The following is a 15,458-nucleotide window of genomic DNA, read 5'->3' on the forward strand; positions in this document are numbered from 1 at the left end:
ACAACTACTACTACTAATAATAATCACTATCATCGTCATCATACTTTAACTTTTTATTAAACTGCTTTTAAATTGCTTTTATTAGCAGTTTTAACAGCTTTAACAAGACTTTTTAAATGCAGGTTCTATAATTTTTAATTTAATAGCTTTACACAGTGGCGTTGCTAATCTAATGCAATCTAATCTAATCACCGATCGCTGATTAAAATACCTTCAGTGGTAGTTGTTGCTGATCTGTTCTCGTCAATGGGTTGTAGATAACATGGCTTCCGTTTTGTGCCGGAAGCGACGGCTGAAACCCGGAACTCGTTGCAGTTTCATTGCATCAGACGGGCATTCATGTGGCTGTGTGTGTGTGCTAACTGAGCTGACGTCTCTGTCTGTTTCATTCAAAGGTACGCAGGACTCGCTTTAAAACATTTTAATAGCAAGCCTCAGGTTTCTTAGACGCTTACTTTCTGGTGAATTTAAAGTTGTGGCAGCTTGAATAAAGGTTTATTAAAGTTCACGCTGGAGCTGCTGAAGAAAAACTTCTTTCAGTTTGACTCGTTGGCTTAAGCTAACTAGCCTGCTTGCATGAGTTTTCATCAGTCTGACAGGTGCCACGGCTCAGAGCTGCAGAAAGTGAAACAAAGAGCTAACGGGCTAGCATACCTATCCTTTTTAAAGCTAATCTGATACCCACTGTGACATGCTTAAAGCTGATTTTATTAAATATGTTTAAAACAGTTTGCTTTAAAAAAAAACAAAACTTAACCCACCTTCTGGACATGCCCCTTGAGTGGCATAAAGTTTGGCATAGCAGTGTTTCTGCCAGCAAACACACCCATCCAGTCTGATAAGGAAATGCTCAATTACAGCAACAAAATGAATGTTTCTCTCTTACTTCATGCAACCTGAATGTGTCTTCACCAGAGATGACCACTCTCTACGTGTCTCCTCACCCTGATGACTTCAGGAGCCTTCTGGCTCTCTTAGCTGCAGAATATGGACCGTCCTCCCGGCCGCAGATCATCACAGAGGACCCTCCTGCATCTCTGAACGCCCGCTCCAGACCAGCCCTGGTGCTGGCCGCCGCTGGGGATGGTGACTCTCTAGTGAGCGGGGCCACTGCTGTGTCATGGTACTTAGCCTTTCAGGGAAAGAGGGCTGGTCTGGATGCTAAGCAGCAGAGCCAGGTGTGGCAGTGGCTCAGCTTTGCAGACAATGAGCTCACCCCAGTGTCGTGTGCTGTGGTCTTCCCTCTGATGGGGGTGACAGGAGTGGATAAGAAGGTATTTAAAGCTTTCTTGGACCTGAACGTGTGTCTGATTTGTTCATGTAAAAATGTATTCTCCTACTCTTTGTGCATTCTCAGCTCCAGCAGACTTCCCGTGCAGAGCTGATGCGTGTTCTTAAGGTTCTCGATCAGGCTTTGGCACCAAGAACCTACCTGGTGGGAGAGAGCATTACCCTGGCTGATATGGCTGTAGCTACAGCGGTTTTACTCCCCTTCAAATATGTATGTGTGCTGCGCTACACTTTCTGTCTAACAGGTTTTTCTGCATAGCTTCTGAACAGACGAGCTTTATTATGCTTTTATGAATACTCAGGCATTGGAGCCATCAGACAGGAAGGCTGTAACGAATGTTACCAGATGGTTCACGACCTGCATTAATCAGCCACAGTTCCTGAAGGTACTGGGGGAGATCGTTCTTTGTGAAAAGATGGTCCCAGTCACACCAAAAACAAATGCTGCTACAAATGCTGTTAATGGCAGTCCTGCTGCTGACTCTCCCGGCGCTCCAGCAAACGGTTAGGAACTTCAACGAATCACTTGATAAGTATTAGCAGAATGTAATGTACAGTATCTCATGCCATTGTGATGTTTCCTCTCTCAGGCCCACCGAAGACGGAGGCCCAGCTGAAGAAAGAAGCAAAGAAGAGAGAAAAGCTTGAAAAATTCCAACAGAAGAAAGAAATGGAAGCAAAGAAAAAGACACAGCCGCCATCTGAGGTATAAATACGCAACATGTACAAAGAGAAATTCATTTGTGAAGTTTTGAAAATCGCAAATATCCATGGTAAATCATCTGTTCTTATGTAGTGCTTTTCTACTCTACTTGAAAGTGAAAGTGATTTATATAACATATTAAATTCATACAAGCACTTTCTTGTTTTTCTATTTTTAGTCCTGCTGTGTTCTGTCAAAATTATGATCTCAATGCACTGTGATCAGCTGTATAAATTCTCCATAGACTGCTCTTGTTCAGAGCATATCTGTTTATTTCTTCATTTCTGTTCATGCCATTTCAGTTATTACATTGTATGTGGTGTACAGTATGACAATGTCTAAGGCAGGATATGGGGGAAAAGGGGGAGGAGGGTGATAGGGGAAGACGTCATAAAAGGACAAAGTACAATTTATCGCTAACTGCCTCACCTGTAAGAAAAACAGAATGTACAGAACACAAAAATTTGAAAATGAAAATTCGAAAGGGTGACTCTGAGCTAGCCATCTGATTTGTAGTTGATAGTAACTCAGTCACTGAAGACATTACTATTTCAAAGTCTCTCATGGTTTTTTTTTCTTCTGCTTTTTTTTTCTCAGAAAAAGGCCAAACCTGAGAAGAAGGAATTGGGAGTGATTACATATAACATCACCACCCCTGCTGGAGAAAAAAAAGGTGAGTGTTCACTATGCTTGAGTTGATTTGTGTACTGTAAGCACATTCCACGTAACTTAGTGTTCCAGGCAAGCTTCCCTGAAGCTTGCACTTTAAAGTTACCTTATCTTAGTGACCACAACCTGTAAAGCGGATGCCACACCTAAGTTTCAAGCTGTTTAATTTAAACAGAAAATAAAACAGAGGAAATGGCCGGGCAAAAAAAAGTGGAACAAATTAGGGTCAGTGGGCTGTAGGACCAAGAGCTTCTCTCCCTAAACTAATGAGGTAAAAAAGTAAACCAACAAATAAAACTGCAAAAGACAGTCTACCAGTACTTCCATCTTAAAAGAAAAAGAAAGAAGGAAGTGGAGATCTGAAGATGCTGGAGAGCTGCTTGGTCTGGTAGAACAAGGCCCTTTAGTTAGAGGCAGAACAGTCATTAATGACTGGACCTGATAAAGAGGGAATTGACGAGCAAAGTAGGAGAGTAGGGCAGGAAAGGGGAAACAACACTGACAGGTCTGTTGGCAGCAAAACAACAAAGACTGTAATATCTGAAAAATATGCAAAGTTCAAACAGTGTGGGCTAAAAGCATTACAAGTGTGACGTGTCTGATACCAAAAGCACATTAAATGATTTAAGCTGTGGCCTAGTATTTAAAACTCCCCACTGTCAATCAAGTTAGTTTATAGAGGTGTGTGTGTGTGTGTCTGCACTATGTCAGTAAAGGCTTTTTAAAGGCAGGAAGTAAAGCTGGATAAAATAGACCCTCCTGCTGTCTGGGCACGAGGTCCACGTTAATGGTACCACTATATTCCGGAGAATTGATTGATCAGTGGGTGGTAGTTTTGTACCAATTGACCCCCTCTATTGAACTTAACTTCCTTTATAACAAGATGGATCTGCAGCAGAAGTTACCATGGTGATGCGCCATCCCATCACAAGTTAACCACTGTCATTACCCAGAAAATCCAGGTTTAACAATAAAGTTGCCTCAGTAAGCACCAAATCCTGCTTTGTAGCTCAGGCCTGTGGTCACGCCACAGTTTTTAGTTTTTAGATAAATGTGGACATTTCACCAACTAGGTGCTGTGTAAAATAAAAGACACATAGGTTAGACAACCACAGTATTCTTTAGATTTAGGGGAACAGATTCTAGGCTTCAGGATTTGATATTCGTATGTATGCTAGAAAGCTTAACATCCAAGTGTCTTCATACTTCTCATCGTATATTATGTGTGTATTATTGTGCTTTGTTGACCTTTACGTTTAGTCCTTCTGGGTTTTGCAGGGTTTTTTTATTCATTAGAGGTTTATTATTTCACTGAGTGATGACGTGTTTTAAAAAAGTGCACCTTCTTTTCAGGCTGTGATATTAGTAGTTTTTTCAGCATTTCACTTGAGTGAGCTTTAGATGCTTTACTGAACTTTTTCCTCACCTTTGCTGCCAGATGTTGTTAGTCCACTTCCTGACTCCTACAGTCCTCAGTATGTGGAGGCTGCCTGGTATCCGTGGTGGGAGAAGCAGGGCTTCTTCAAGCCCGAGTATGGGGTAAGTCCTCAGATATTATAAAAATGGTCCTGAATTAGATTTTTAATTGATAATTTTAGCTTCAAATAACCTGTCTGTCACTATATTCTGTAGAGGAAGAGTATTAGTGAGGAAAATGCTAAGGGCATCTTCATGATGTGCATCCCTCCACCTAATGTGACAGGATCACTTCACCTGGGTCACGCCCTCACCAACGCCATCCAAGACTGTCTGACCAGATGGTAATTTAATAAACTATAATTCTTTTGTTAACTGATGAAATTTCTCTCTGCTAATATGTTTGAGCTAATCTCCCATCCGGTCTGTGCAGGCACAGGATGCGAGGTGAGACCACCCTGTGGAACCCGGGCTGTGACCACGCTGGCATTGCGACCCAGGTGGTGGTGGAGAAAAAGCTGATGAGAGAGAAGGGCATGAGCCGTCATGACTTGGGCAGGGAAAACTTTATCCGGGAAGTCTGGAAATGGAAGAATGAGTAAGTAAAAGAAGTAGCAGGAAAAGCGAAGATTTAAACAATCTTAAATTGGAAAAACACCACAATATTTCTTTTTATCCCTTGTAGGAAGGGAGACCGGATCTACCATCAGCTGAAGAAACTGGGCTCTTCCCTGGACTGGGACAGAGCTTGCTTCACTATGGATCCTGTAAGGTTTCTAAAATCTTTGATGTGTGGGAAATTTTGTGTTCAATAATAATTAAAAATAAAAATTTTCTGTTTACCTGGGCTCCTCTAGAAACTTTCCTATGCAGTCCAAGAGGCCTTTATCCGCATGCACGATGAGGGAGTGATCTACAGGAGCAAGAGGCTGGTCAACTGGTCCTGTACACTGAACTCTGCCATCTCTGACATAGAGGCAAGTCACTCTGCGTTAAGCCGAGAAAACTTAGATTAAATCGGCTGAACCAAAAAAAAAACCCATCCGTAAACTGACAAAACTACCTCCTAATTCAAGACAAGCTAAAAGCTCAGTCACACAAATAAAAACGTGACACATCTACAAATAAATTGGTGGCTACCTGGAGGTTAAATTGAATTATTTCACATTCTGGCAGATTTCAACTTGTGATGACTAAATGGTTGCCAAGAGGTTGAGGGTGTTGCACAACCATATTTGATCGCAAGCTAATTGCACAGGTGTCTGATAGGAGGCGAGCTTTGTGTAAACAGTTGCAGTCTGACTTGGACTGACTGCAATTTACAGTTGAAAAAAGGGTCATAAATTGCAATATATATTACTTTAACCTTCAACATATCGATAAATGTTGGAAGTCACACTAATATCCTATTGTGAGTTAAGTATTGTGATGTTGCATTGGGGGGTGTCTGGCGTGTCCCACCTCTATCTGCAGTGGTACTCATACTAGGATGGACATTCACAGACAAGTATATAAAGAATATAAATGGAGCTGTCTCACATGCATCTTGTGGATTTGCTAAGCTCATTGAAACATGATTATATTGTGAACTCCCCCATGAACAGTTACCCTGAGGAAAAAAATGTACCAAGTCTAGTGCACTCTGCTCAAATCAAACTTATGCCAAACAAATGATACCACCCCAACTTAATAGGGTGATCAATAATAACTAACCAGGCGGAAAGAGGTTTAGTGAGAGTTAACAAAGTTATCGAGTATGGGTTAAAGGTTTTACTGTTTTGCAAAAAAATAAAATAGGCCTGCAAGCAAGATGCTCTCCTGGACGTTTTTCAACTTGGACTCAGACAAAAAAAGGTTACAGAACAAAAAAATAACAGTCAGGAACATGAAAGCCCTTCTAGGTGCAGTTAATCTTTCACACCAGGCAACACGCAACCCTAACAAACAAGGAGGAGGCACAAAGCAGACTGCCCAGTTTTTGAAATGGCTGTCGTGAATTACTCTGTTGTGGATGAAGCAGAAGAAAACAGGCTGGTGAACAGTAACAGGGGTCTGCACTGACTTGTCAGAACAAATTAGTAACCGATCTGTGGCTGTGACAAAGAGGAAACTTCAAAGCTGCTCCTTTATGAAACTATATGATATATGTCAAGGTCCAGATACATCACACAGAGCCCAAAGACACCATCAGCATGCCTTTACATGCAGGTGTACACAGACCCGCCCTCACTCATTTCACATTTATTGGCTGCTACTACTACCTTGTAACCTTTGAAGCTCTTTCCTGAGCTGAGCAGGTTCTGTGATATTTCACGCCTGCTTATAGAACAAAATGACTGGCTCTGCATCAGAAGATAGTGAGGATGGTCTCCACCTATGCAGCTACTCGGTTGCCAAACTACATCTTTATTGATATATGAGGTGTCAGACTAATTGTTAAGGGTACTAGGAAGGTTGTCAAATGTTGTCGTCATGGGGGAAAGAGATAAAAGTTCACCCATCTGAAGTCCTGATTAGTAAAGTCAATGAACAGTATTAACAGGAGATGAAGTTTGTTACTGTTGCTCCATTTCTAAGCTACAGTTTAATATTAGTTTGAGTGTATGGATGTTTATTCCATAGCCAGATATTGGATGTGGCGTCTCTTAATGATCAAATTAACCATCATAATACAGTACAAGTGTTATGGTATGATATCCCTGAGCTCGTGCATTTCATGGCATTAGATGTGCTTTCCAAATATGGTAAATGTGGCGTGAGCACTGCAGCTCGCTCTCATAATGATGTGAGAATGTCTTAATGAAGCCGTGAGGAACATTAGCATAAAACCGAATCACATCTCGATGATAGAGTTGCATTCTTTTAACAGACTGATGAAGCAATGTTACATTAGGTAATATCACCCACTGATTACTAGGACTGGATATCAGCACAAACCTTTAGATTACCTACAGAATTATGTCTGAAATATGAAGTATTGAAAAAAGACTCTTCGATTCTTTGTACTACTTACTGTGATGAGATATTGTATCTTTACTTTGTGTAATGTGGTAATTCATGCAAGTTCCTGCTCGTGTGAATACAAAATGAAACACTTTTGCATTTAAGGGCTCTTGCTTATTTTGTTAGGCTTTTTTGTATAAATGTGTGACTGCATGAACAGAATAAATACCCTGAAAAAGGCTCCACTGATAACCCTGTTATTAGGCTGTAATGGTAACAGAGCCATTTTGGCAGTGCCAGGCATTGTGTGCCCTCTTGATTAAATGTATTTTTCGGCTTTCAGGTGGATAAAAAGGAGCTCGCTGGCAGGACTCTTTTGCCTGTGCCTGGTTACAAGGAGAAAATCGAGTTTGGGGTCTTGGTGTCTTTTGCCTACAAGGTGGATGGATCTGGTATGTAAATTTATGGAAAGCAAAAAATGTTAACAAAGACACTTTGTGCTGCTGTTACGATACAGGTCTCCTTGTTCTTTCTTTGTCCTTCAGATGAGGAGGTGATCGTGGCCACGACTCGTATTGAGACTATGCTTGGAGACACCGCAGTAGCCGTTCACCCTGCCGACGCCAGATATCAGCATCTGAAAGGAAAAATGGTTCTTCATCCTTTCTGTGACCGCAAGATGCCCATAGTCTTTGATGACTTTGTGGACATGAGCTTTGGAACAGGTAGGCCTGGGGTACAGAAAAAAGATGTCATAGCTGCAGGTCTACAGTGTGCCGAGAATAAGTAATCATAACAAGTCGTTAAGCCCAGCCACTTGCCTCATTACAATTGTTCTTTTTTTTCTTTTTTCCCTTGTTCTCTGCTTGGCCTGTCTCTCTGCACCATTTTCTGTTCAGGCGCTGTCAAAATCACCCCGGCTCATGACCATAATGACTACGAGGTTGGAGAGAGACACAATCTGGCCTTCATCAACATCTTGGATGAAAATGGCCTGCTCATTAACGTGCCTCCTCCCTTCTTGGTATAGTGTCTCATTATCGTCCTTCCCCCCTGCAGTGTGTGACACTAAAGTCACGCTTTCTCATAGTTTGCTTCATGAGGCTATCTTATTTTTCAGAATTTTTTATTTTTAACTCGTCCTTCCCTCCCCAGGGCATGAAGCGTTTTGAGGCCAGGAAAGCAGTGCTTCAGGCTCTCAAAGACAGAGGCCAGTTTAAAGAGATCAAAGACAACCCTATGGTTGTCCCAGTTTGCAGGTAAAATTTGTGCACAAGCTGGACATGGGTTGTTTTTGTTTGAGCTTCCTTTATCTGTATTCCTTTAAGCCCCATTGTGCGTGTTCCCTATCAGCCGTTCCAAGGACATTGTGGAGCCGCTGCTGAAACCCCAGTGGTATGTGGACTGCAGAGATATGGGCAAGGAGGCTGCTGATGCTGTCAGAGAAGGCAGGCTCAAAATCATCCCTGACCACCATCTCAAAACATGGTTCAACTGGCTGGACAACATTAAGTAAATACTGCTTCCTGATTGTTTATTTTTTAGTTTTAAGCTTTTAGTTTAAGCATTTTGACACTTTTGGTTTCTGCAGTTTTAGGCATTTAAACAGAAATCTTGAGAAAAGGTGTCAATTTCAGTGTAGGAAATTGACACCTTTTTGTTATCAGTTAATTGGCAGAATATTTCCTTGGCTATTTGATTAATAAATTATTTAAAACAGATGAAATTTTCTCAGAAACAAGCTTGTTTAAGCTCAAAGATATTTGATTTCTCATCACACAGGAAAAAAGGAAATCAGTTAATAGAAAGTGATGAGCCAGAACCGGAGAAAGTTTAATTAAAAAAAGAATATATTACATTATCAATTATTAAAATTGATGCCAGTTAATTTTCTGCCATCGCCTCACCTATTAGTGAACAAATTGGTTCAGGTCTAGAAAGGAGATGATTATCAGAAAGTGTGCACAGAGTTCATTTTCACATCCGTCTCTCTGTCTTCTTTTTCAGGGATTGGTGTATCTCTCGGCAGCTGTGGTGGGGTCACCGTATTCCTGCTTACTTCATCACTGTCAACGATCCGTCTGTGAAACCAGGAGAGGTAAGATGATTTCTCTTTTTGTTGTCAAGGTCTGGAGGACTTCAGATGACAGATAAAAGCTGCATCCGTATCGTGCATGTCATTGTCTGTTTCTCTGATTTATTTCTTCTTCTGTTCTTTTGCCTGCAGGACATGGACGGTCATTACTGGGTGAGTGGGAGATCAGAGGAAGAGGCCAGGGAGAAGGCGGCGAAACGCTTTAATGTGTCTGCAGACAAAATTACCCTCAGACAGGGTGAGATTTAGCTGTTTTTAATTTGGCACTTTTCCGTAGCACAATTATTGTAAAGTTATCTAATAACTTCATAATGCGCCAACACACACATTTGCCTAATTTAATTAATTCTACTCCATATTCATCAGAATCAGAATCAGAATACTTTATTGATCCCTGGGGGAAATTATTTTTTGTTACAGTGCTCCATTTTAAACCAACATTAAGACAAGACAGACAATACGCTAACTAAGAATAGTACAATATATACATATATATACATACATACATACATAAGTCACTTATAAATAAATATTTGGAAAAGAAACATGTGTAGTTGTAGCAGCAAACAGTGTGTTAAGTGGATGCGTTGTACAGGGAGATGGCCACAGGCAGGAATGATTTCCTGTGTCGTTCAGTGGTGCTTTTCGGTAATCTCAGTCTCTCACTGAACGAGCAGATTAGATAACTTTTGCTCCTGCGTTTCAGACGAGGACGTTCTGGACACTTGGTTCTCGTCTGGCATTTTCCCCTTTTCTATCTTCGGCTGGCCTAATGAGGTAAAACACTGAGGTTAAATGACTTTCTTTCTGCTGACACAGACGGCACATTGTTTCAGTTGACTGAAAGAATACCTTAAGCAGAATAGAAAAGAGAAACATGGAAATGTTTAATACCTGATTTCTGGTTTCATAGTATAAAAGAAAAAACCCTCCTAAAATATTAATCATTCGGTGTTTTTCCCAATGTGTTTGTTGTCGTTGGTTCTAGAATGAGGACCTGCAGGTGTTTTACCCCGGCACCTTGTTGGAGACGGGCCATGACATCCTGTTCTTCTGGGTTGCCCGCATGGTGATGATGGGTCTCAAACTGACAGGCAAGCTGCCCTTCAAAGAGGTGAGACCAATCACCCACGACACTGACACAGCAGGATGTGATATTTGTAGTACATGACTCACTGATGTTTTCGTTTCATTTTTCAGGTTTATCTGCATGCAGTGGTACGTGATGCTCACGGAAGGAAGATGAGCAAGTCTCTGGGCAACGTTATCGACCCTCTAGACGTCATTACAGGGATCTCCCTGGAGGTAAAGCCTAATCAGCCTTTAATCCACGCTCAGATACACACAAACACTTAGGCAAACATAAATATACATACTCTTTTCTCCCATCTGTTTGGGTTGTCTTTTACATAGTCACCATGCTCTTATGGGTCCCTTGAGGCCCTTACTCTTATATAAACTTTATTAAGCACCTCTTTCTGCTTCCAACAAGCTTTTATTGAGTCCATCAATCTCTTCACCAGCTGCGGGGAAATTGTTCAGTCAGATGAAACGGACCTGTCCTCTAGAGGGCACTGAAGGACTTGTAAACTAAGCTTAACCCTGAATGTTTTCCCTCTGAAGGTCCTTTCCTCCCTGGCCAGTTTAAACATCAGGCAGTCGAAGGAGGTCTCGTATTCTGAAGATGAAAAGAGAAAATTGTTGAAAACCTCCCTCGTCCTCTTACTCTCCATCCTCTAGGGTCTTCATGCCCAGCTGATGGACAGCAACTTGGATCCTGTGGAGGTGGAGAGAGCGCAGCAGGGCCAGAAGTCAGACTACCCAAATGGCATCCCAGAGTGTGGCACAGATGCTCTCCGGTTTGCTCTGTGTGCTTACACCAGCCAAGGTGAACTTTTTACGTCTTCCTTGTTTGTCCTGTTTTCCTTCTTAGATTCCTTTTAATGACCAGTGTTTGAAATTCACTAATATACATTAATTACAAACCATAAAGCTTATCTCTGTCAATCAGAAGTAGACATTCATGAGTGTTTCAGGTAAATGAATCCCTTTATGCCTGAAAATGACTTTGGTGTAGATCTGCACCTTTTCTTTCATCAGACCAATGCTATAGTGCCCACAGCTATGGCCACTAATGCCATTTTCACTCATGATAATTCTTCTAGCAGATAGAAAACCACATTTTAACAAGTATAACAAGTATACAGCTTGATTTCCACTGGAGTCGTTCTTTGGTATTTACTGAAATCTTCATTTCTGAATCTCGCAGGTAGGGATATCAACCTGGATGTCAACCGCATCCTGGGCTACCGTCACTTCTGCAACAAACTGTGGAATGCTGTGAAGTTTGCCATGAAGACTCTAGGAGACAACTTTGTACCATCAGAGAAAGTCCAGGTGAGACCAAGGGAACAGATGAAGGATACAGAACATAAACAAAGTCTGTTCCATGCTTATTGATATTCCTCGAGTTAGATGCGTAACACATTTTGACCAAATCTCTGTTTCAAAACAAAACAGTGTTTGTTTGGAGGCTTAGTTTGCCATGATTTGTATTCGTAGATTTGCACACATTGACATTTGGGACATACCTGGTGCGGGGTTGTGTTGCCTGAATCTAAAGATCTCTCTTTTTTTTTTTCTTTTTTACACTTCTGTCGATCCTCTCAGTTATCTGGAGAGGAGAGCGTATCTGACAGGTGGATTCTGTCCAGGCTGAGCGCCGCTGTTACACTCTGTGACGCCGGCTTCAAGGCCTACGACTTCCCAACCATCACCACCGCCATCTACAACTTCTGGCTGTACGAGCTCTGTGACATCTACCTGGTAAGGATCTTGTAGGCGACTGAGCAGCCCAGAGTCTCATGAAAGTTCCACTTCCTCCTTATCTTTTCCTTTTTCTCTTCTTGTTTTCCAGGAAAGTGTGAAACCAGTATTCAGTAAAGCAGAGGAAGACAGCACGAGCCAGAGACAAGCCCTGGTGTGCAGACAGACCCTTTACACCTGTCTAGAGGTTGGTCTACGCCTGCTGTCTCCCTTGATGCCCTTCGTCACTGAGGAGCTCTATCAGAGGTTACCACGAAGAAAACCTCAGAGCGATCCTCCCAGCATCTGCGTCACATCATATCCCACCACCGAAGAGGTGAGAAAAAGAAGGGGGGGGGGGGGCAGCTTGTGCTGAATCTTACTGATGCTCAAATAGCCTTAAAAAGTTTTTTTGTGGAGAGTGCTGTTTTGTGTTTTTTGCAATTACATTTTTTCCCTGTGATTTGTTGTAGTTCTGCTGGAACAGTGAGGAGGTGGACCGCGACATGGAGTTCATAATGACCATTGTCAAGACGATCCGATCGCTTAGGGCTGACTACAATCTAACCAAGACCAGAGCTGACTGTAAGACACACAAAATAAATTTTAAAAGTGATGCTAAAAATAATTTTTAGTTCATATTTCATCTATTTTCATGTGGAAATTAACCAGCATGTCTGTTCAATGCTGTACTTACAGTTGGAAATTAGCTCAATTCAGCATGTTCACACAAGCCTGCCAGCTTCACATGGAAATCTTTTTGCACACTGCTCAGAAAAATTAAGGGAACACTTGACCTTACAGTCCCAGTTAAGCTTCTGGGATATTAATCTGTCCAGTTAGGAAGCACAAACCATTTAGAATTCACTTCACAATGGTTTGGTGCAGATGAAAGTGACAACAGGTGGACTGGAGAGGCAACAAAGACAGAGAAAGTTGGGAGGAGGGGTGGTGACCACAGAAAATTTTGCCCTCCTGGTTGAGTTTCCTGTAGTTCGGCTTTTTGTTAGTATCCTTGTCACTGCTGGTAGCTCGAGTCGGTATCTGAAGCCCGTTGAGTCCTGTTCATCCGGGTCGGTACATTCATACGTGTTATCACAAGATTTGCTGTCTTTCCCCACCACAGTCTCAACAGTGTGGAGGTGATACCTGGGGATACTAGCAGAGCTGGCTCTTATGCTATCTGTTCTTCTCTGTGGGACAAGGAGCACTGCCAGAGCCCTTACAGAATGACCTCCAGCAGGCTACTTACATCCTCGTTTCAGATCAAACTGTTAGAAACAAAATATGTGAGGACCTGGCGACATTCACCTGATCTGGCGATCTGATTTGTGCTCACGAATCAGCTCCGTGCAGCTTGATTGGAGTTTGCCAGAGAGCACCAGAACTGGCAGGTCCACTACTGGCGCCCTGCTCTCTTCACAGATGAAAGCAGGTTCATACTAAGCACGTGACAAGCATGAAATAGTCTGGAGATGCTGTGGCAAATGTTATTCTGCCTGCAACATCATCTGTGAAGAGAACGGGATGCCAGTGGCGAGCCTGCCAGTTCTGGTTTTCCTAGGAGGATGCCAGTTGAGCTGCATGGTGCTTGGCTGTGAGCACAGATCCCACTTGTCACCCTCGTAGAGTCTGATTCTGACTGTTTGGTTAGAAACATGCGCTTGAATAACCTGCTGGAGGTCATTCTGTCTCCGCTGCACAATGGACCAGATACCGGTCCTGCTGCCAAGTTGCCCAGCTCTCCTCGTGTCCCCTGGTGTCTGTCTGAGAGACACTGTAAATCTTCTTGTATGGATGTGGCCATCCTGGAGCTGGACTCACTGAGTAACCTGAGTGGGATGTAGACAGTGACTCATGCAACCAGCAGCAAGTAAAATCAGGAGGGATAGAGCGAGAGCAATGGTCTGTGGCCGTCACCTGTGAAAACCATTTCCTTTCCAGAGGTTGTCTTGTTGTTGCTTCTTCAGCAACTTTCATTTGCACCAAAGCAGGTGAACATGATTCTGTATGGTTTGTAATTTCTGACTGGACAGATTGATACCACTTAAATTTTAGGGATATTATGTTATACTGGGATGATCGAGTGTTCCCTTATTTTATTTTTTTGAGCAGTCTATTTTTATTCCACTATAGTTTTGAATTTGATGGCAGTAATGCTGCATTTTATGACAAGCAATGATTTAAAGATCTAAAGAGGGGAGCAACTGTAGTGACAGATCGAGTGGACTATAGCAACAAGAGTTTGGCCTGAAACACACGAAGACTTTAGAAGTCTCCAAGAAAAGTTTCTGATTCTCTAAAGAAGTAAACTTGCTATTAAAAGAAAGGATTAGAGTCTAACAAGCAGTTTTCAGCTACTTTACATAATATTTTCCAACCTCTCCTACTTTATAGTTCAACTTCGGCATACAGATATTGGAAAATATGTTAAAGCATTTACATACCATATGTTGTTATTATAAAATATGCTTCATTAAAATGAATTAAACTGCACACCAGTATGTAGAGGATGTGTATGCACTGAATCAGAGTTATAGCTCATCAAGAATGCACTGTTCTGATGCTCGAAACCTTTACCATCTGTATTTTCCTCTCTTAGGCTACCTCCAGTGCATAGACTCTGCAACTGTGTCCCTGGTGCAGAAATACAGTCTGCAGATCCAGACCTTGTCTTATTCTCAGGCCGTCATCCCTCTGACAGCCAACCAGCCTGTCCCAGAAGGCTGTGCTGTGGCTATCGCTTCTGACAGATGTACTGTCAACCTTATGCTCAAGGTGAGGGCCAGTATAATCTGCCCTGTTCTGTTTGTATCCTTCCATCTGTCTGTTATATCAGGTGTGTGTATCTTAGACCCCCTGTACTATGAATGCACTAGTGTTTTACATGTAGGTTTTCTTTTTTTCAAGTTTTGAATTAGGTGAATTCCCCTGTGAATAGCCTGATAGATATGAGTAGATATGCATTTATACTATCAGGGATGCCATTTTTAAATTTGCTCCACCTGAATGGCAGTTCAGTTTTTTTTTTTTTTAAGTTTCTCCATTGCAGAGCAAAAATAACAGGATCAAGTTTTAGCTGCGATTCCCATTTTCACTTCTTTTCCCCCCCCCACAGGGTCTCATTGATGTGGAGAAGGAAGTGGCTAAGCTGATGACGAAGAAAGGGGATTTGGAGAAACAGATGGAGAAACTGAGAGAGAAGATGGGGAAGAGTGACTACAAGGAGAAGGTGCCGGTGAAGGTGCAGGAGCAGGATGCTGAGAAGGTGGGAAAAGGAAATTGACTCGACAGGATTCTCAGGTTGTAAGAATTCCTTGTAAATAAGAAACTTCCTCTTTCTCTCCACAGCTACGACAGAGCCAGATTGAGCTTGAGAAGGTGAAAGAAGCCATGGACAACTTCAGGAAAATGATTTAATTCCTATTTAGCTTTATGTAAAATCTGCTTTTTTTCATGTCATGTTAATTTTTTTTTCCCCCAAGTGAATAATGGACAATACTCAATAAAACTCTTGTACCAGACAGCGGTCTTCAG

The 15,458-nt window shown here is 42.0% G+C and overlaps 1 protein-coding gene across 1 annotated transcript; it reads left to right on the top strand.

Moving 5' to 3' along the window:
- The first annotated feature begins 285 nt into the window (after positions 1–285).
- vars1 (valyl-tRNA synthetase 1) lies at positions 286–15,445 on the top strand. The gene is made up of 29 exons (XM_082551619.1): positions 286–395; positions 916–1,274; positions 1,358–1,501; positions 1,593–1,794; positions 1,881–1,996; positions 2,591–2,666; positions 4,101–4,201; positions 4,295–4,422; positions 4,512–4,676; positions 4,764–4,845; positions 4,936–5,055; positions 7,365–7,473; positions 7,567–7,746; positions 7,921–8,045; positions 8,177–8,280; positions 8,375–8,533; positions 9,029–9,119; positions 9,249–9,354; positions 9,823–9,893; positions 10,105–10,230; positions 10,317–10,421; positions 10,857–11,004; positions 11,386–11,513; positions 11,787–11,942; positions 12,034–12,258; positions 12,395–12,506; positions 14,524–14,699; positions 15,040–15,189; positions 15,273–15,445. The coding sequence occupies exons 2-29, from the start codon at positions 918–920 to the stop codon at positions 15,339–15,341; spliced, it is 3,831 nt and encodes a 1,276-aa protein (XP_082407745.1). The 5' UTR covers positions 286–395; positions 916–917; the 3' UTR covers positions 15,342–15,445.
- Positions 15,446–15,458: the final 13 nt, after the last annotated feature.

The sequence above is a fragment of the Aulonocara stuartgranti genome (genome assembly GCF_965226115.1).
Source record: "Aulonocara stuartgranti genome assembly, chromosome: 11".
Classification (NCBI taxonomy): domain Eukaryota; kingdom Metazoa; phylum Chordata; class Actinopteri; order Cichliformes; family Cichlidae; genus Aulonocara; species Aulonocara stuartgranti.